The 22,649-nt window shown below is 45.2% G+C and overlaps 1 protein-coding gene across 1 annotated transcript in view; it reads right to left on the reverse strand.

Annotated features, from left to right (window-relative positions):
* Window positions 1-241: 241 nt before the first annotated feature.
* LOC135542474 (alpha-1,6-mannosylglycoprotein 6-beta-N-acetylglucosaminyltransferase A-like) overlaps window positions 242-22,649 on the reverse strand; it is a 115,505-nt gene continuing 93,097 nt past the window's right edge. The window contains exons 12-17 of the mRNA XM_064969432.1: window positions 13,204-13,353; window positions 8,556-8,702; window positions 8,040-8,156; window positions 6,823-6,897; window positions 4,458-4,615; window positions 242-3,804 (exon numbers count right to left, since the gene is read on the reverse strand). Coding sequence (XP_064825504.1) covers window positions 3,606-3,804; window positions 4,458-4,615; window positions 6,823-6,897; window positions 8,040-8,156; window positions 8,556-8,702; window positions 13,204-13,353 — 846 coding nt within the window. The 3' untranslated portion in view covers window positions 242-3,605. The remainder of the gene's footprint in view (window positions 3,805-4,457; window positions 4,616-6,822; window positions 6,898-8,039; window positions 8,157-8,555; window positions 8,703-13,203; window positions 13,354-22,649) is intronic.

A 22,649-nucleotide genomic window follows, 5' to 3' on the forward strand; every position in this document is an offset into this window, starting at 1 on the left:
GGTCTCAACGTTTTTGAGATGGCAGCAGTTAAGATTTGCATAGGCTTTACACAATCATCTGTTAGGGAAACATTTCAACAGAAAGGTGGACTACTACAGTTTGCAAACAGACACGCACAGTTGAGCCTCAGGACAATGTAGGCCACTCAGTCATGAAGTGCGTAGTTTTATGTGTGAATGTAAATGTTATGCCTGTAGTGTAAACAATGTACATTTCGATAAAACACACAAGACAGACCCATTTGTCACAGAAAAAGGTTTATTGAAAAATAAAGTTATATCCCCCTTAAATTGTCTGCAACGGTGAAAACAAAATGTATCATTTTTTGTACAGTCATAATTTAGTCCCATAACAATCGCTGCTTTTAGCTTTTCCATGATTGGCTTAAAACAAGGTTGAGATTGAAAAAGAAAAGTCATAATGGATACACATGAATGCAAAATGCAGATTTTGACTACGGAGACATTCGATGTTGAGTTAAAAGAGACATAAGGACATTTTCTCATGCCCATAACACATCTTCCTTTCAGCTATCGTATTTAGTGTTCCATTAACCGTTTTGGGACAAACCAATTTAAAAAGACAATTTACAGAGGCTATTTAATGTTGGTTCTCAAGATCCCTCTGTGTATACATGACAACCAATGAAAGGAAGGAAACAGTTGACAACATACTCAAAATAAGCCTGACTCTAATATGAGCAGAACAAGGCTGAATCTTTCATATGCTGCATTTTACCCCACTAAAAGCCTTCGCTAAACATGTCCCCAACAGCATTAAGAGACGTGTTTTAACCACTAAGTCCAACACATACAATTACTGTTTTACCTTTACAGTAAATGTTATAAGAAGCATTATCCTTCGAGCAAAGTATGAGATCTCAACTAACAATTCTCTCTGGCACTAGGTCCGGTTGATCAATAGGGCAGGTACAATAAACGGTCTAGTAATAACCATCAAAAGGCACGTCATGTACTTTTTAAAACGGTAGCTTGGCTGCAGATCGTATACACAAATGTAATCAAAACTGATCTGGACAGTACGGAGGGGGGAGGGGGGCTCGTCATAAAACGTAAGTGACCATCTAAAAGACAACGTATCTATATTTACAAAATGTGCAAATGGTTTGCATTAAGATCTGAAAATAAAAAACAACACGAGGTTCTTTGCTGGCATTTACAATAAAAATTAAAAAATGTGTGCGCGCTGCTTTTTGTCCCGATGTCATCGTCATCACCCCGAAAACACAGTGATGAGAGGAGCGAGACGCCTATGTCACTACTGTCCAGTCCAACACGTTTCGTCAGTGTCTAAGTGGACGGTCTCAAGGCGTGTCTGAAATGACACCCTATTCCTTTTGCAGCCATGTTGCCAAAGCATTTGGATATTATCTTTGCCATTCCTCATTCTCTCTCATCACTGTTGCTGGAGGTTGGAGTCAGATGGGACAAACAACTCCCGTCTAATCCATCCACTTGAATGTACACGTGTTCACTTTATATTATTTCTTCCATAAATAAAATGACCCTCTGTAAAAAGAAATCTCCTTTTCTATAAATAAAAAGAAACAATTCAGCAAACAGAGAAAGATCTGTATATAAAACACATTTAAAATCGTTTAAAACCCATATGAAGAATATACAGTATTAGTCATATATGTTGTTAAACTTCAGTAAATTAGGTTAAAGTAGTGCATTATTTCCATTCACAACAAGGACTACTAATTCAAGCTTTTATTGACACGTTAAAAAAAGAAAAAGAATTGGCAGGCAAATTAGGATCCTAAACGATCTCCAAATGAAGGAAACAAGTAAAGTTGCCGTTGTGTGTGTGTGTTGCTCTGTCAAGAGCTATAACTTACAGTGCATCCATAGAAATTATGTTTGTGTGTGTGTGTGTGTGTGTGTGTGTGTGTGTGTGTGTGTGTGTGTATCTTTCGGGTCGACTGTATACATAAAGGTTTTAAATATCTATAATACAAGTACTCATGATCAATATATCTCTTTAGAGTTATTGGGAACGTATTCTAAATTCTATGGTGGTCAAGGCAACGGTCCTATGTGATACTGGTGATTAAGCGGACTGATGTTTGATCTGCCAGAGGGGCCCTTTCCCACTACAGCTGTGATGATGTTCTACTGTCTACAGAACAGTACCACACTATGTCATCACTGTCACATGTGACTGATCTGACCTGATAATGCTTTTAGATTTTTTTGATACATTTGATTGAAATTGATCAATGACTAATTCTTATTTTCATTAGCTACTGGCAATTATTTTGCACACACCTCTTATCCCCAGCACATTCCAACCGGTCAGTCAGGTGTGTGTGTGTGTGTGTGTGGCTGTGAATGTGTGCGATTTCGAAAACTCAGCCTTTAAGTCTGTACATTGGGAACATGAGGAGGGGCAATCTACCATGCAGGGCTACAGAGGAGCCATGCTGGACGGTGTGTGTGTGTGAGGTGTAGTTGGGAATGACCACGAGGGACAATGCCTCAGGATTAAAAATGATTTGCGATTTAGAACATTTAAAAATCAACATTATATCTACATCTGACCCGCTCCCCTGTCCAGACGCGACGATGGGGAGCGGTACAGTTACAGTGTAAAACTGGCTCTGCCGTCATCTTCTTCTTCACACTAGTGTTCCTTTTGATCAAGTTTCCCCTAGGTACAGATCTAGGATCAGCTTCCACTCCCCCAATCATAACCATAAATAAGGGAAATGCAAAACTGACCATAGATCAGGGTCTAGGGGACACTTTCCATTGGAGCATACCATTCAGAATACATGCCCTGTGCATTGCTTCATCCTAAGTAGTACGCTAGTGTGGACATTGAAACAGAGCTTTACTGCCTGGGGATGGCCTCTTATGGGTCTCCAGTGCAAACCGACATAGCTAAAAGAGTTCAAAGATAAAAAGGGGACAGGGGGCAGAGAGGAAAGCATGCCGAGTGTGGCGACACACCAGCTCGTTGGTCCCACGATGCGACTACAAGCTTGGAGAGATACAGTGGGTGGAGTCACTGGGCCACAACTGCAGTACCACCCACTGCCACACATCCAAGGGGCAGTAGTGAGCTCTGTTGCCATGCGCTCTGCCTCAAATATACAGCGACTCCCATTGATTCAAGTAATTCAGGCCGATGCGCAATGTCTCTTTTTTCTGTACCCTCCTTTCCTCCTGCCCGGTGCCTTACAGAAAACGTTTCCATTGACATTCCTAGTTCCCCAGAGTATGTATATAGCTCACTGGCCTCTTTCTGTCCACCATTTGAATTTCCACAGTTTGCTGCCGATGCTGTGTCTGTCTGACGAGCTGATCAACATGCCTTAAAGGTCAAAGTTCAGGCGATTAAAAACAGACATAAATAATAGAGATGTCTCCTGGTTGTCTGGTTCCCAGGCTGCTCTTCCTCCCCCCAGAGGCCTGGCTGTGGGATGAGTGAGGCTGCAGGACTGCAGGTGTGGAGCCAAGCCATCTGAGTGGTTAGAGCTAGAGATCCCCAACCCGCCCATTCCCTGCAGCGCTCTGGAAGGGTACGGGGTCCAATCCACTCCAGTTCGATCCTCTCCACACACCCAGACAGACAGGTGCTATAGGCAGCCTTTGCACAGCGCCACCTGGCCCTTCATGTAGTCCCGGCAGGGGCAGACGCGTTGGAGGGAGGGGTGGGCGCCGGCGCAGCTGAACAGCAGCAGGTCCGACTGGAAGACGCAGTGGTGACGTGCGTCGCTGTACGCAGGAACCACCGTGTCGCCCGACGACTCCACCGTCTGGCAGTCCATGCCGAACCTCAGACAGAAAATGGGAAATATGAAATTCTACTTCATTGTCCACACAGGGAAATGAATTATGCTGCCAAGAGTACATAAAGACACAATATACACAGAACAAAGACACACAAGTAAAAATGTATCTGTACATAAACATCTGGGATATCATAGAGACAGACAGAAAGAGACAGATGGACAGACATGGTCAGACAGGCAAAGCAGGTAGAAAGACAGGCAGACACAGTCAGGACAGACAGACAGACAGATTGAGCATCACTGTGTCTGAAGCTGGCCTGGATACAGCCTGATACAGCAATTACATTGAGTCTTGACGTCTCGATAACCATTCCCTGCTGACACCGATGAGTGAGTTGAATTTGAAATGGCTCAACTTGACATTTGACAACTGCAATAAATGACGTTTCCCCTCTGATATCGGTCTTATCATTTTGTCTCTGAAACGTCATAAAGGGAATAACTTGTGTGCGACCTCTAGTGAACCAAATTCAGCACAGCAGCAGACCGGTATTGATCGTCTATTTATGCTATACTGCCATCTGCTGGGTAGAAAGCAAAATGCCTGTGTCAGACATGCATTTGTGCGTGTGTGTGCGCGCGCAAGCGCACAAGTGTCCGTGCAGGTTAAGGTGTACTGTAGGTGCACACACTAACCGGGCCAGGTCCTTGTCCTTGTTGAGGTGCTGGAAGAAGGAGGGCTCGCAGATGAGCTGCTCTGCCTGACACACCTGCTTACAGGAGCTCCCCGGCTCAGCCAGCCTCACCTGCAGAGCACTGAGGGGAGGCCACATCACCTGGCCATGGCAGAAATCCTAAAGGGGGGGACAGGGAGAGAGGAAAGGGTTGAATTGGGAGAGATGGGAGAGGGAGAAGGGTAACGGGGAGGGAGAGAGAGAGAGAGAGCGAGAGAGACAGGGAGAGAGGAAAGGGTTGAATTGGGGGAGATGGGAGAGGGAGAAAGGTAACGGGGAGGGAGAGAGAGAGAGAGAGCGAGAGAGACAGGGAGAGAGAACACCGGAGAGTTAAACGAGAGCCATTTCACAATCCGTCGTGAATAGTCAAAATACAAGAACGAGTGAATGACAGATAGAACGTGGAACCGTAGCATTCAAAGAATGACAACAGCTCATATTGTGGTTGCACTGTAGCCATTGTTGTAGCAACATCCGTCGGTAGGACAGACGGCACACTATTTGACAGCTTGTTTGTTCGGGGTGTGTAAAGTGACATTTCTCCTGAGACCTATTTCCCAGGGCTGGCATGGGACCCTTTTGGGAGATGACAAGTCTGCATAGGGACGTCTCTTCATGCAGACAGGCTCAATCAAATGTATTTTTAGAAAGCCCTTTTTAAAAAAATCTTTTCACATCAGCAGTTGTCACAAAGTGCAGCAGGACAGATGCAGAGGGAGAGAGACACCGAGGGAGCAACGGACACAGAGCCAAGTCTGTCACCCCTTCCAACTTTAAAAAACTCTGCTGAAAAGATACATTCGGAACCCAATCTGTTCACAGTCGGCGAAGAGAGAAGCAGCTGCGGGCTGTCATCAGTAGCTACAAAGTCAACACCGAGATAAGAACCTTATAGAAAGATGGTACACCCTGCAAGACAGGAGATATAGTATGCATGGGCATGACAAATAGAGAGGTGGTAGGAGAAGGAGAGGCCATCTGGGCTCTAACCTGAAACAGGACGGCGATCCTTTTTTCCCCCAGTGAAAGTGCACTGTAGAATACTCCAGAGGCTCTGACACCCTTTCCACACTAAGATACTAAAATGGACAATATTGAAAGAAAGTAAGGCTCAGTTCGTTAATGGGGAGCCAAGCTGGCCCGTTAAACATACCTGGGCCTGTAATCAAGAAGCGTCTCAGAGTAGGAATACTGATCTAGGATCAGGTCACCCCTCTTATTAATGATGCTGTAAAACTGATCCGAGCACTCCTACTCTGAGATACTTTGTTAATACGGGCCCTGGCGCGAGTCCGCCTCGGCCATCAGAGAGGCGTACGGTCCGCCTCGGCCATCAGAGAGGCGTACGGTCCGCCTCGGCCATCAGAGAGGCGTACGGTCCGCCTCGGCCATCAGAGAGGCGTACGGTCCGCCTCGGCCATCAGAGAGGCGTACGGTCCGCCATCAGAGAGGCGTACGGCCCATCATCAGAGGCGTACGGTCCGCCTCGGCCATCAGAGAGGCGTACGGTCCGCCTCCATCAGGCCATCAGAGAGGCGTACGGTCCGCCTCGGCCATCAGAGAGGCGTACGGTCCGCCTCGGCCAGAGAGGCGTACGGTCCGCCGCCATCAGAGAGGCGTACAGTCCGCCTCGGCCATCAGAGAGGCGTACAGTCCGCCTCGGCCATCAGAGAGGCGCCAGTCGCCCGGCCATCAGAGAGGCGTACAGTCCGCCGGCCATCAGAGCGTACAGTCCGCCTCGGCCATCAGAGAGGCGTACAGTCCGCCTCGGCCATCAGAGAGGCATACAGTCCGCATCGGCCATCAGAGAGGCATACAGTCCGCCTCGGCCATCAGAGAGGCATACAGTCCGCCTCGGCCATCAGAGAGGCATACAGTCCGCATCGGCCATCAGAGAGGCATACAGTCCGCCTCGGCCATCAGAGAGGCATACAGTCCGCATCGGCCATCAGAGAGGCATACAGTCCACCTCGGCCATCAGAGAGGCGTACAGTCCGCCTCGGCCATCAGAGAGGCATACAGTCCGCCTCGGCCATCAGAGGCATACAGTCCGCCTCGGCCATCAGAGAGGCATACAGTCCGCCTCGGCCATCAGAGAGGCATACAGTCCGCCTCGGCCATCAGAGAGGCATAGTTAGCTAGTCACGCCCTGCCTAAACCACGCCAGACATAAGCAGTGTGTAACAAAACTATGCTGATCTTGTACCGAACTGTACTCACTGGAAAAGCGAGCCAAAAGAATGACAGTTAGGGTCGGGCACAATAGTGTGTAAAGGCTCGGACGGCTGTCCAGGAGAATGGAGAGGACAGTTATAGCGAGGCCGTACCTGATTCTCAATGAAGGCGTTGACTCTTTGCAGCATCCCCTCACAGGTGAACTCGTAGGGCAGGTAGGGCTCGATCTGAGGATAGTAACCACAGAGTCAGGCTACAGCGGGACGTAAAGCACTTTATAGGCTGTAGAATGCCAGTCAGCTTGCTAAGAGTACGTGTCTATGGTGGGACAGGTACCGTAGCGGGTCAGTGAGAGGAGAGGAGAGGAGAGAAAAAAAGAAGGAAAGAAAAAAAGAAAGAGGGGTATGTGTGTGTGCGCTTCAAAACTATCCAACCCTGACTGAGGTCTTCTAGACAGACACATTCCTGAAATATATACACAACCACCCACAGTAGCGCCGAGGATATCAGCGAAAACTCCACACACACACTATAGTCATTATGTTCTGCAGTCAACAGAGCAAAACTCAATGAGACAAACTACTGAGCTGCATCCTTGTTCCATCGAAACAACTTCAGATACGCTGCCGTGAAACTCTGTAATTGGTCAACTAACCTTTGAGATCAATTTGTGATTCGTGGAATAACATTCGATGCTCTCAGCCGTAGAGAGCGGAGACAAAGGGTGTATGATAAATCACACCCTATTCCCTATATAATACACTACTTTTGACCAGAGCCTGAGCCCAAAAGTAGTGCACTATAAAAAGGGAACAGGGTGCCATTGGGGCACATCCAGAGAGAGAAAATTAATCTGAGGGCTGTTGGTTTGGACACTGGTCAGAAACCATACGAGACACAGTAGCCTTCTCTAATGAACAAACCCATTGTTCGGGCACCCATGCAGAAGCACACGAGGTCTGTGTCCCCAATGGCACCATATTCCCTAATCCTAGCGCACTACTTTTGACCAGAGCCCATAGAGTAGTGCACTATATAGGGAATAGGGTGCTATTGGGGGACACAACCACGAGGGCTGCTTGCCCCTGGACTTATATATGCACGGGCCCAGTGAGGGGAGAGAGAAAGAAAAGCTCTCACTTTGCTATTCTCAATTCCTCTCTCTGTGAATTCCTCTTATTCATCTATTCTAATTGAGCCCCCATGGAATTTGTGATCACGCTCTCTGCTTCCCTGACTGGTACAATCGTTTGTGCACCCGAGGCTTTAGGGAATGAGACTGGGAGAGTTTTCATTTCAGACTGTGCTAAAAGAATAGAAAGGAGAGAAGACAAGCAGGGAAACATGTATTGTGTGTGTGTGTGTGTACCTTCTGACTGAGGATTGAGCGGATGGCTCTGTCCACCTCCGCAGGGTTGTCGATGTTCACCGTCCAGACGTGGGGCTGGCCAATATACACCTCAGCATAGGGGTGCTGGGACGTCAACTGCATGGGAACACATTTTTATAGAATTTCTTCGACTGCCATAAATAAAATACTTTTGGCAAGCTGAAGAAAACACACAATATATATATTGGCAGGCTAAAAACAGAAACACGGGACAGAATCAAAACAGACATGACACAGTAGTTCACTTCAACAGGAGTGCATTGAAGTCGAGTCACATCACAGATGAAGAACGAACTGTGTGCACGCGCTCCACAAACTAGACCCTATCCGTCAAACACCAGACAGACTTATTACAGAGGACCTATCATGAATAAAAGAAAGGGGAGGTAACAGCACAGAAGTGAATAGAGGACTAGATTATTTCTCTCTCTCACACACACACACACACAAACAGACTTTGACCGGTTGTCTCTGGGCAGAGTGGCGCCATCTCACCTCTCTCAGGGTGGGCTTGCCCTTGAAGAAGTCCGTGTTCTTGCTGCTCTTGGGCGGGGTGAACTTGGGGTTGAGGAAGGCACAGCCATTGGCTATGGCCTCTAGCGGGGCGGGGCCTTCGTAGGGGAAGGACAGGCCAACAAAAAGCTGGAGAGAAAAAGAGCATTGCACTTACATTGACATTTAGCAGACGCTATTGTCCAGAGCAACTTAACAAATCAACGCATTCAATCAATGCATTCAAGTTTAGCAGGAAACAACAACTACATATCACAGTTATTGCAAGTAGACTCTTATCTGAAATAGACCCCATCAGCAGAATCAGTGCCAGGAAGAAATAACTATTGCAGGTGTGGGTGAGAGAAAGTACAATATTATCTTCTTCTGAGAAATAAAAGGAGACACCTCTTACTTCCTAGAATTCCCACAGCCTTGTCTGTGTTTTTTATGCTCTGCACCAGCAGCACACACAGCCTGCTTTTATTGGTTCTTAACCATTCCTAAGTGTTTCGGCTATAAAACTGGCTCGTAAAAGAGGGCTTCTCCTGTCTGGTAAGCACAGCCTCAAGTTCTCAGTCACTTTAGTGTGGTGTGTGTGTGTGTGTGTGTGTGTGTGTGGTGTCGGCCCAAGGAGAGGCTAAACGCGGAGTTCACACACACACACACACACACACACACACACACACACACACACACACACACACACACACACACGGTAGAGTGAAAACGTGCACACGCACGTGCACAGACAAAACAATGGCCAGAAGAGGGGAAGTAAGGCCGGTGGTGTTGTTAGGATTGGTCTCTGGATATGAGACTCATGGGTTTGAAAGCCCTGACCGGTTATGCATGCCAGGGATCAAACATCAGTGACTGACTGGTGATTATGTTAATGTTATTATTATATTATTATTATAAATTGCAGCAATAAAGAAAAGCAGAACATTGGCAAAGCCAGCAGAAAATGGACAGACTCGGTAAATAAGTGTGTAATGTTTTATGTACTAACCCATCTCGTTCAAGCACTATTAGGCACCGAGACAGTAACTACAGTACTTGTATTACCTGTACTACTTGCTCTTGTCATGAAACACGCTATTCGCACAAATACGGTCCTGTCTCTGGAGAGAAGAGGCCCACCGCCAATCATCACAACAAAGACTCCGTACACACAGAGGATCATAGAAAACCCATTGAGCTGGACGACCAAAGCAAATATCTGAGAGGCTCTTCTGACATGCTGGAACCAGAGGTGGCGAGACCGTGAAGCGTGCCACAATAATGTGTTTGTCTGAGGCCCCACTAGTAAAAAGAGAGCCGTTGGAGCTGGGGTTGTTATAGCGGAGGGCCGGCGACGGCCACAATGGCTGGTCTGTGAGTCGGCGAGAGCAAGATCCCACCGGGACAGTGCCGGCCATGCCTGGGGAGACAGAGGGTCTCTTGAGTTCAGCCCACTGTTGGCAACACTGCTGTACACGGACTCTCCCATACCATCCCTTCTCTTCAGTCCATACCCATATCATACTTCTCCTCAGCCACTGTACCTCACAACTCTCCTTAACAGCTACTGTGTGTGCAGGGTCTTGTTCCAGCCCTGCAGTAACACATCTAACTCAGCTAATCACAGTCCAGAGTGAAATCCTTATAAGGATGACTTAAATCAGGTGTGTTCATGACAAGCTGGAGCAAAAGCCCGCAGTCCCAGGACAGTAGCTCTCCAGAACCGGAGAACCCCAATGTAAACACTGAACAGCTGTGGGACAGACAGTATTGACTGCAGCTTTCAGCGTTTGGTCGACAGGTGGCAGCAGAGGCTGACTGATGGTGCTTCCTCGCAGGCAAGACTGCAGCCATGTGAGCCCACCGGCCTGACAAACAGCTGCTATTTATAGAGCAAACCCCCTCTCTCCGATTGTGTAGCATGGCACAGCATAGAATTGCACAGCATACAAAAGCATAGCGTAGCATATGCTAAATGGATATTGTGAGAAGGACTCTATATTGGATGGTGGTGAGAAGGTGAGAGGCAACCGGGCTAATTGCAAGTGCTTCAGATACCACTTAGGAAAAGGCAGCTAGCGATGTGAAAGGGAAGAGCAGCGAATACAATGACCTCCGATGAAATACGGTAATTGAACAACTTCAGGAGAAGAATGTGGTCATATGCGCCAGTACGAAGAAGGCTAAGACCTAGGAGAGAAAAGCCTGTGATTCAGCACTACATACAGCAGACTGTTATTTCAACAGAAGGGCCCTTGTGCAATAGCATGAACCTGGAGTGAAGTTTCCCCCTAGTAACAGAATAGATGCTTGGAAGCAAGCATGCTACTGTACTAAGCTGTGCACTGGACAAATAAAGCCTGTTCTAGGGTCAGCTTACCCTCCCTGCATCTTAACCATAACCATTAGTGGGGGGGGGGGGGGGGGGATGCAAAACAGACCCAAGATCAGAGTGTAAGGGGCACCCTACTCCAGACCAATGCATATCATCCTGGACGGTTAGGAGATGAGATGGTCTGGTCTGGAGGATAGGCTGGCTATGCAAACAAGCCATGGTTAAACCACATTCCACACAGGAAACATGCAAACTGCGTTGTAGCGCGGGAGGGACAACAATCGTAGCCGACTGTACTTCCTTCGAGGTACAACGTTGAATTCTGCCAAAGAGATAACTAGGACCTTAGTTCAACATGAGCCCGGTCTTCGATTCAGTTGTAAACGCAAGGTGGTGTATGTTTTGTGAGATTGGGTAATTAAATTAGGATCCCCATTAGCTACAGCTAAAGCGTCCAAATCAAATCGCATGTTATTGGTCACATACACGTGTTTAGCGGGTGTTATTGCGAGTGTAGCAAAATGCTTGTCTCAACACCAATTCCATATTATATTATACTAGGGCAGTATAATGCTGGTTCATTGCAAATTCTATACAGTGTACTGTACAGCCCAACAACCCTCTGAAGCTTCCACCTCTGCCCTGTTTTATACTGCATCTATGTATTCCGTGTTGTTTTGCCAAAAATCTCGAGGGAGCAATTAACACAAGCAATCTGTTAGCAGGTAAATGCTTTATTCATAAAGAGGAGCAGGGAGGAAAGCGTGGCTGGAAAACACCTGGCCTCATTCTTCTTGTTATCTCAACAACACAATGCTGCTGCTAAATAGGTCTGGATTTATGGCAATTCATTAGCGCAATCTTGAAGATCCCTCTCTCTCTCTCCTTCCAAAGATCTCCTCCACTCTCTCTCTCTCTCCTTCCAAAGATCTCCTCCACCCTCTCTCTCCCCTTCCAAAGATCTCCTCCACCCTCTCCATCTCCTTCCAAAGATCTCCTCCACCCTCTCCTTCCAAAGATCTCCTCCACCCTCTCCCTCTCCTTCCAAAGATCTCCCCCACCCTCTCCATCTCCTTCCAAAGATCTCCTCCGCCCTCTCCATCTCCTTCCAAAGATCTCTGATAACTCTCTCTTTTCAAGCTTGACACTTGCTGGTTTGATTTCCGTATTTTCCACAGTTTCCCCCGACAGTCTCTTTTCAGACTATTTAGGACAGGTGTAGCCTGGCCCCAGATCTGTCTGTGTGCACCACCATATGAGTTTGCTATACAGCACAAACAGACCAGTTGTGTGGATTGAGAACAGGCAGTTTGGTTGGAGCTTCAGAGGGTTGTTGGGCTGTACAGTACAAACAGACCTGGGACGAGTTGCGTGACTAGAAAACAGGCAGTGTGGTTGGAGGTGCTTCAGAAGAAGTGAACCTTGAGCAGTAGCATTGTGTCAAGAGCAGTGGCAGGCCTGGGCATGACATGAACGGAGTTCCTGGCTAGCATACGGCCCTGCTGAGGCACTCTGGGAGAAATCACTATGACTAATGATGAAGTGCTGAGAGATCCTGACACTCGCCTTGACTCTGTGTAAAATCATAAACCATCCATTCACTGGGATGCATAGTGAAGTCACAGGGGGTGTCGCACTCCCAACAAACACAGTGTGTGTGTGTACGTATTAGAACATTCTGCGGCGTTCAGCTGACTGCTATTATGAGCAAACTGCTCTGAAAATTCTCGGTTGAATAATCATCCCACTTCAACTTTAGGACTTTGTTTTTACTACTTATTGTTGATTGTTGTGTTTTTTGTGTGACTGTGTACATGCTGTTGATTGTTTTTTTTCCGTGACTGTGTGTACATGCTGTTGATTGTTGTGTTTTTTTTCATGACTGTGTGTACATGCTGTTGATTGTTGTGTTTTTTTTCATGACAGTGTGTACATGCTGTTGATTGTTGTGTTTTTTTGTGTGACTGCTGTTGACTGACAAACCAACTTCCCATCCCGGATTAATAAAGTCTTTCTTCTATCTCATCTTATAAGGAACCAAGGCTTTTTTTAATGAGCAATCCCGTCGCTCTTAGTAATGACTTGGTACCTATGCCCTCCGAGTCCTACAGCGTAGCAAGTGTGATTCCTCTCTCTAGGGCAGGATTCTTCAACTCTGGTGTGTGTGTCCGTGTGTATTGTGTGTATTGTGTGTGTATGTGTGTATGTGTGTATGTGTGTATGTGTGTATGTGTGTATGTGTGTGTGTGTGTATGTGTATGTATGTATGTATGTATGTATGTATGTATGTATGTGTGTGTGTGTTGCTCTCACCTTGGTCTCTCTGAGGAGGAACTGCAGGTCCCGGCCGCTCAGGATGCCGTAGTTTCTCACGTAGCTGGGCAAGTGCACAGTGCTGGTACCGTGCACGGTGGCGTGCACCTCCGTGTAGGTGTGGATGATGTCTAGGTAGGTCTTCTTGTCCTGAAGCACACAGGAAGAAAACCACCAGTCAGTGAGACCCTACCACTGTACATTCTGTGTATTGTACACAGTACATAACCTGGCCTCATTATAGATCTCTATGTTGAGATTCTCAAAACAGGGTTAAAGGAAACAAAGTAGTACATTATTATTGTATCCGGGACCTCTGCCTCTAATCTGCAGTGTACTCTTTTAAACGTTGATGACACATAGACAACATGAAAACAATATCTGGTAGCACTTAAAATGCTGACAGGTGATTCATTATGATGAGGTTATAATGCATTTTAAGACTGGCATGGTCCCTTATAATGTCTTATTACCTTCTCCTTAAAATGATTTGGATTAAATAACAGCCATAACGACTATAAAAGACATCGCAAAAGGTTCGTACAGGCTTATAACAATTAAAGAGTCCTCCCTCAAACTGGAAATCACAGGAAATTATGTCCTGCAAGGAGCTCATTGCTGATAAGAGATGGCTCCTCGCTGGAGTGCGCCGACTCAAAAACACTTTTGAGCAAAACAAACGGAGAGAGTGTACTGTTGGATCAACATGATCTCTCTCGCAAACAAAGGAAGATGCGCAGAGAGCCCTGCGTCCCAAATGGCACCCTATTCCCTATAAAGTGTACTCCTTTTGACTAGGGCGCTAAGGGCTCTGGTCAAAAGTAGCGCACCATGCTCTGCGTCCCAAATGGCACCCTATTCCCTATAAAGTGTACTCCTTTTGACTAGGGCGCTAAGGGCTCTGGTCAAAAGTAGCGCACCATGCCTTAGAGGAAAAAAGGGGACGCAGTTATACGTTTCAGGGAGAATGATGGAAACTACTATCCACTGAGGGATGACTCATGCCTTCACTTCATTCTCATGATCAAAACTGTAATCATGGATATTCTTTGGGCTGGCGGCAATATATAGTAACACAAAAAAAAACAATGTCAAATAAGAGATTCGTTCATTCGGTTTGAGAAAGCTTGATTATAACGGTAGGCTTAATGTTTGCAACAATTTCCTGAGCGGTCACACCTAAACGTTTGAATGGAGAACATTCCCGAAACTAGTCCTAAAAGGTACATTTTTCCCTGCTCATAGAAAGAAAAATGCAGTCGTGAAGGATAGGACACAGGCGACAGCAGACAGCGGGAGGGGATAACCAGTTTGATCAAGCATCGATTGCGACATCCTCCCCGACCGAACCCCTAATGGCAGGCTGCGGGCAGCGGCGCGATTAAACTGAAGCGAGGAAGACGTGACAGGAACAGCAGCTTTCCTCTCGCCCACGCACGTACATCCTTCCAATTTGCCACCAGGTGTGCTCAGGTAGTGGCAAACTACGCTGGCACCACTCATTATCAAGCCATTGCTGTCTGGGGAAAGGTTTGAATGCAGGAGCGTTCGACAGTGTGCGGTGGTATCCATCTTTTAAGAGGACAGGTTCGCACACGTCCAGGCCACGGAAGTTAAAGAATGCACATTCTCTATGACCTGGCCAGAGCAACAACCATCTCTTCACTTTAAAAAGTAACAATAGTGATACAAACCAACATTCAAACCGTCACACCTCTCCCAGAGGCTCCGACTCCTATACAAATCAACCTGCCACCAAGGCAGCCGCTTCTGCCTCAAAGCTAATTATTTCTAAGCAAAGCAGGCTGGAACAGAGTAGAGACCTTCTCAGATGCCGAAATTGAATACGCAAATATTCAGCCCGACAGGATCCGGTCATTAAAAAAAAAATCTGTTTCGGGTCTTAGTGGACCAGAACCACCAAAACATATCAGAGTTGAGAGAGAATTCGATCCAAATTTGGTTTGGTCTGTATCCGACCCACATGGATCCGAAACTTTTTTTAAAGGTGCTTTATTTCCCTGCAAGTCAGCAATTTTTGTTTGACTTGTCTGGCAGTGAACATGCATTTTTGGTTGTAGGCCTATCTAAAATAATTTATTTGTGGTGTACAGCTTAGTATTTTCATAATGACATCCCTATAGTTGATTTAAACTATAAAAAAGGTAGGTTATATAGCCTGTTTGACCAGCAAGCCTAAAATTAAAACAGGCCAAGGAAGGATGGAGTCTCCTGCAGTCCCATTTCATTTCCAACAATTGCGATTTAAGAGGACATGTTGGCCTACCGTGCGGAGAGTTAATTAAACATTCATAATTGAAGAGAGGAGCTGTCCTGATATTTATTATACCATGCCTTACACAATTAATAAATTGGCCGCCTTTCAACATAAGGATAACACATGCACACAACGACATGAGCAGAAGGCTTCTTTATTAAAGACGATCAGAAAGAACGTGTCGGTAACACCGCATTATAGTCTCATTTACTTTGAGCGAAAGTCCCGCAACTAGGGTATGCTGACAAATAGCTTATCACTCAAGTAAATGAATATTAGTTAGCAAACTTAAATTAAAGAAAGTAAATACAATTGCAAAAATTAGCCTACTAAATAGGCAAGCCCACATAAAAAAAAAGAAAGTTTATCGCTCTTAAGAATATGGGTAACCCTTTTCTCCATAAATGAGGCCCATACAGACGATATGCCTGCTGGTTGTACCTCCCTGTACTCGCTTTCATTCAGTTTCTTCTTCACGTCAGCAAAAAACAACTCCATGTTTCAGAAACTCACTTTATATAGCCTATGGGGCAGGAGGTAGCCTAATGGTTAGACCGTTGGGCCAGTAACCGAAGGGTTGTGTGATTAAGGCAGCCCCCCCCGCACCGCTCCGATTCAGAGGGGTTGGGTTAAATGCAGAAGACACATTTCAGTTGAAGGCATTCAACCCTTTCCCTATAGGCTATCACTCCTTTCTGCTGAGTCCTCCTCTTCCTCTCCCACAACAGTAGCCTATTTAACCCGCAGTGGCTCGTTGTCATGAAGCGAAAATGCGGGTTTGACAATGATATTTTGACATATTCGGTTTGATGAAAGGGAACCCACTGAGAATCATTTAAGATAATCAAATGTAAATGTATGACATTTGCATTTGTTGTTTAGGAACTGGTCAGTATTTCACATATTTTTTTACACAGTGATCTGAGGTTTAACTACAACATTCTGGATCCCGGGTCGGATCAAGGGTAATCGGGTTTGTGTAGATCCATGAAGGCCCTCTAGCACAGAGGAGTAGCTATGTCTCCAGGGCACACAGCATCCTTTGACCTTCTAAGTCCAATACAAATCAATATTCTAAACAACATTCTAACTACCATGCAAATCGATATCTTAGACAACATTCCCGAAAAAAGTCTAACTTCTATGAAAATCCATATTCTAAACATTCCAAATACAAATCAACCTGCCTGCAAGCTAATTCTTTCTAAGCAAAGCAGGCTGACACAGTATGTCTCCGGTGCACACAGTATCCTTTGTTAGCTTTAGGAACAGGAAGGAGAACAGTGGAGTGACTACAGTACATCAGGCTCTCCTTTGAGTGTGTCTTACACAGGCCAGTCGCCCCGGGCCCCGAGGGATGCCCTATCAGATGCCTCCTGGCAGCCTGTTGTAACAGGAGCCTTTGAGGGGACCGAGTCCCAAATGGCACCCCTATTCCCTATATAGTGCACTGCTTTTGACCAGAGCCCAATAGGCCCTGGTCAACAGTAGTGCACTATAAAAAGGTTGCCATTTGGGACACAGCCTTAGAGAGATCAGAGAGCCAGGCAGGGGTGGAGTTAGTGTGGAGGTGGCCACTTGTAATGAGATGGTGAAATGTTTACACTCTAATATGTGTGTCCCAGAGAGCTGGGGCCTGAACAGGTGTGTGGGTGGAGGGTTAGAGGAAGGTTACGGTGGAAGAGCGGAGAGAAGGAGTGGATTGTGTACACACACACACACACACACACTAAACCACGATGTGGCCCTGAGAATGGTAAAAGTATGCAAATGGCGATGATGATATATGATTACAACAGTGAACGCCACAAAGTTACTGCAGTGCAGACTGATTGTTCATTGTCAGTGCCATGCCTATGAGGGTAAAGTGAGGGAGGTTTAGGCCAGTAGTATGGCTAGAGGCTAGGGCTCTGATGTTTGAGTCTAGCGGCCTAAGCTGTCACAGAGTGAGGGTACAGTAACATTCCCCACCACTCCAGACTGCAGCCCTGACTGTCACATCAGACAGTCACAGAGCTGTTCCCCTGCGGCCTGAAGCTCAGTCTAGCTCCAACGGGGAGGGACAGTGACAAAAACCCACAGTAACACTGATGGCACCTGACGGGGGCTGCAGTGTGTGTGTGTGTGTGTGTGTGACCTGGTTTCAAATACTATTTTGGGTATTTAAATTATTTTCAAAGACATTTCGAAGTAAGTATTTGGGTATTTTTGCATTTGAAGTAAGTCATATAGGAATGTATTTGGAAATACACTTTGAAAGGATTGGTATGTATTTGTCTGTGCATTTTTAAATACAAATATCTAAATACGCCATGGATTTGAACAAGTATTTCAAAATAGTAGGCTATTTATAGGAAATTCTAAAAAAATACTTTCAAATACTTTTGCACACATTTGAAAAATAGTCAAATACACAGAAAATAGGTATTTCAAATACACATGTATTTGAACCAGGGGCGGAAATTTCATTAGGGACAAGGGAGTCATGTCTACAATTGGTTCCTACCATTCTGATTGGAACACGATTTGAATCCAGGACTTCTGTGTATGTCTGTGTGTGGGGACTGGAATGCTATATAGCAACACTATAGCTTTCACTTGCTTAACTGGTTTGTTAATGACTGTGGGGGGGGGGGGGGGTCACTCATACCTTCTGTGCTGTTTTTTTTAGAACTCCGATCAGTTAAAACATGTAAAGTGTTGGTTGAGGATGGCCATCACAAAAAAAGGCATAAGCTATGTATACGTATAGATATCATACAGGTAGGCCTATTTTCTCAAGACAGTTAGTTTTTGATATGGTTGTTAATGAATTCATTTTAGGGTTAATTCATCTTCATTTTTGAGTAGCTTAACTATTTTCTTCTGACAATGTGTGTGATAAATGTGTGTGCATGTTTTCTAGTTGGACTTTGATCTATGGTCTTGGATGGATTCAGTTAACATTTTTTTGTCAATGATCTACACAAAATACTCTATACTGTCAAAGTGGAAAAACACTACCATATCTTGATAGAATAAGTATTTACCCCCTTGAGTATATGATAGATATGTTAGAAACACCTTTGGAGTCTCAAAGTGTGGATTGTGCAATATTTGCCCATCATTTTTTTAAATCAAAATTCTTCAAGCTCTGTCAAGTTGGTTGTCTTGACATAGATTTTAAAGCAGATTTAAGTCAAAACTGTAAATCGGCCACTCAGGATCATTCACTAGAAAAAGCTAGAAAAGCAAAGGAGGGGAGGAAATGAGAGGAAGATTTCATAGGAGGAAAGGGATCTAGGAAAGGAGGAAATTAAGCTATAAATAGAGGAAAGGAGAGTCATCTGCTTAGACTGAGGCTGTCCTAATATGGACACTATAGCCACATTTGTGGATTGTATAACATAAAACCAGTGGAAAAGAGAGTCTGAAAATTCTGTAAACAACAAATACAAAATCCACAAGCAAATTTGTATGCGCAAATGCACATTCCAGAGTTGTAAATTGTCCTGCTGAAAGCAGACTGAACTAGTTTTTCCTCTAGGAGTTTTAGCCTGTGCTTATCTCCATTCCATTTATTTTTTATCCTGAAAAACTCTCCAGCCCTTAATTATTACAAGCATACTCATAACATGATGCAGCCACCACTATGCTTGAAAATATGGAGAGTGGTACTCAGCAATGTGTTATGTTTAGGGCAAATCCAATACAACACTTTGTATTCAGGACAAAAAGTGAATTGCTTTGCCGCATTTATTTGCAGTATTACTTTAGTGCCTTGTTGCAAACAGGATGCATGTTTTGGAATATTTGTATTCTGTACAGGCTTCCTTCTTTTACTATGTCAATTAGGTTAGTATTGTGGAGTAACTACAATGTTGTTGATCCATTCTCAGTTTTCTCCTATCACAGCCATTAAACGCTAACGGTTTTAAAGTCACCATTGGCCTAATGGTGAAATCCCTGAGCTGTTTACTTCCTCTTCGGCAACTAAGTTAGGAAGGACGCCAGTATCTTTTGTGGCATACAGAAGGTCAGCCACCAGGGGGAGACCCATCGAGGCCTGGTGACAGGAGGAGTATACATCACGAGGTGATGGCTCCATCTGCTGGACGTGCCAGGTCTCGACGGGCTCTCCGCTCAGGACTAATTGGGGCTGATTGAGAGTTGGTGAGTAATCAAAGGCGATTGCTCACCAGTTGTACAAGCCCCATAAAGCTGCCAGAAGGGCAGCGCACAGGAGAGGACTGGGGGAAGTAAGGTGACTTCCGTGTCGTTGGAGACGGTACCTGAGCTAAGACGGAGTTGAGTTGGTGTGGCCGACAGGATACAGCAAGACTCGGAGCCCAGAAGACTGTATCCCGGAGAGGGTTGGGGGAGACCTATCCTTTTATTTTGATTTATTATTTAAAAAACACCTTTGAAACCGAGCTAATCATACTCTGTCCGTGTCTGATCTGTGTAAACGTCTTGACCAAACCCCCTGGTCTGACACACTTTGTAGTGACTGACTGGGTGCATTGACACACCCTCCGACTGTCAAGAGTGTGCAAAGCTGTCGTCCAGGCAAAGGGTGGCTACTTTGAAGAATCTAAAATCTATTTTGATTTAAACTTTTTTGGTTACTACATGATTCTATATATGTTATTTCATAATTTTGATGTCTTTACTATTATTCTACAATGTAGAAAATAGTACAAATAAAGAAAAACACTTGAATGAGTAGGTGTCCCCAAACTTTTGTCTAAACTCACTCCATAAAAAGTTCTTAAAGAACATTATTCCAGTTCAGTATGTTCCTGGAACGAGGACACGCTGGTTTATTAGAAGTAACTCATACCTTCCGTGTTGTTCAGAGAAATCCTGTCAGCGTGTGTGTTTGTGAGAGTGTATGTAATGGTTTGTGTGAAAGTGTGTGTGTGTGCTAGTGTGCAAACGCGCTCGCGTGTGTGTGTGCACGCGCGCACTTGTGTGCCTCCCACCTGTAAATGTAAACTGAGGGACATTGACCCGAGGGACCAAGATAATGAAGACAACACGATGGATGTCAGGCTAACTTTGAGGAGGAAGCGGATTCATTGCCTTTCTTAGCCTTTATGGGGAGTAGTATTAGGGAAATAATCAAACCAGGACATTGGTTTGAGGGCAGATGATCAAAATGAGAGAGGAGAGGTCTTTAATTACATTGTAAATCACTTGGAAAAGTATGTGTGTGTGTTCTGGGGTTGGGTTAAATGTGGTAAGACACATTTCAGTTGAATGCATTCGGTTGCACAACTGACTAGATATCCCTTTTTGGTGTCTCGTACTGTTTGACAAGACTGTGTTAGCCCATTGAGCTAAACCTACGAGGCCCTAGCGTTATGCAGGGCTCACCAGCACATATTGGGATACTGGGGTAGATTATTCTGGCAGTGGAGAGAACCTACCAAGTGTGAATACAACCCATGTACTCTCACAGGGCCAATATGACCTTACGCTAAATCATTTGTAATGGGTTATGAGCTTCACTGAATCCAATTAAAATAGAACAGCAGAGACACAGGAGAGGAGCACTTCTTTGGTTTACAGTTAATCCATGAGGTGCTCTTTGATCATGAGATGAAATACTATAGAACAAAAATAAGTTGATGCTGGATAGGAAACAATGTAAAATATTTGATTACTTCTGGGAGTTTTTTTTGCACACAGGCTTAATCGGCATTGTTCACTATCCAGCATCAACTTATTTTTGTTCCATAAAATAGAAAAGCATTCAGTGGTAGAGAATCACAGCCCTTGGAATCTCCAGATTTCGTATTTCTTGGTACATTTGTAAGTCTGTTCCTGATTCATCATGCTTTTTTTTATTTAGTTATCCTTTATTTAACTAGGCAAGTCAGTTTAGAACAAATTCATACGAGTGGGTTTTTCTGTACAGCTGGGTGAATATGTGTGGGTTTGTTTGTAAAGCCTGTGTTATTTTGTAGGTGTGTGCGCGTGCTCACGCTAGTGTCTGCGCCCTAGTGTGTCTGTGTGTGAGTGGCTCAGTGAGAAAAATGTGTCGGTGTTACATTGATGAATCTTTGTGCACTGGAGGGACTGTGGGCACTGTCCGTCAGCCAGCATTAGCATTTCAAACACCAGTGTCCACCTCCCCTGATCTAAGGCCATTGGGACCGGTGTTTCTTTTTTATACATCTCTCCCTCCCTCTCGGTCTCAAACGTTCTCTCTCCGCCAACATGTTCACACCCTCCCTCCATCGCTCCTTCTCTTCCTCTCTACCTCTCCATCTTTCTCTCTTCTTCTTTTTCTCACCCACCCTCTCGCTCTCTTAGTCTATATTCTCATCTCACTTTCTATACTGAACAAAAAACATAAACGCAACATGTAAAGTGTTGGTCCCATGTTTCATGAGCTGAAATAAAAGATCCCGGAAATGTTCTATACGCACAAAAAGCTTATTTCGCTAAAGTTTTGTGCACAACATTGTTTCCACCCTGTTAATTGAATGTTAACCTCCAATGTCATTTTAGCGAATTTGGCAGTAAACCCAACCGGACTAAAAAACCGCCGACCACCTGTAACCACGCCAGCCCAGGACCACCAAAATCCGTCTTCTTCACCTGCGGGATCATCTGAGACCAGGCACCAGGACAACTGATGAAACTGAGGACTATTTCTGTATGTAGAAAGCCATTTTGTGGGGGAAAAACTGGGTCTGGCTCCCTAGTGTGTGGGGCCTATGCCCTCCCAGGCCCGCCCATGGATAAGCCCATGCCCAGTCACGTGAAATCCATAGATTAGGGCCTAATGAATTTATTTCTATTTACATTTCCTTACGTATATTAACTGTAACTCAGTAAAATCGTGAAATTGTTGCATGTTGCGTTTATATTTTTGTTCAGTATATATGGTTTGCACTCTCTCGTGTATTCAATTACTCGCACAGCCTCAACCACCTAAGTTCACAACAACAAGACTCAAACAACTGCCGTTTCAGAGTGCGCAGAGCTGCAGCCAACAGATACCCTTCATTCTGCCCCGGTGAGTGCGCTCGGCTCGAGCCGGTTGCCATGGTAGCGGCTCCTTGAGAGGCCTGCTTTTTGGCTGCTCGATCACCTTCCCCTCTCCCACTTCAAACATGTCTGACGTAGGCGACCTGGTAGATTCAACCAGTTTTCAATGCAGCTCTTGGGCGCTGTT

This window comes from Oncorhynchus masou, chromosome 6 (assembly GCF_036934945.1).
Source record: "Oncorhynchus masou masou isolate Uvic2021 chromosome 6, UVic_Omas_1.1, whole genome shotgun sequence".
Classification (NCBI taxonomy): Eukaryota; Metazoa; Chordata; class Actinopteri; order Salmoniformes; family Salmonidae; genus Oncorhynchus; species Oncorhynchus masou.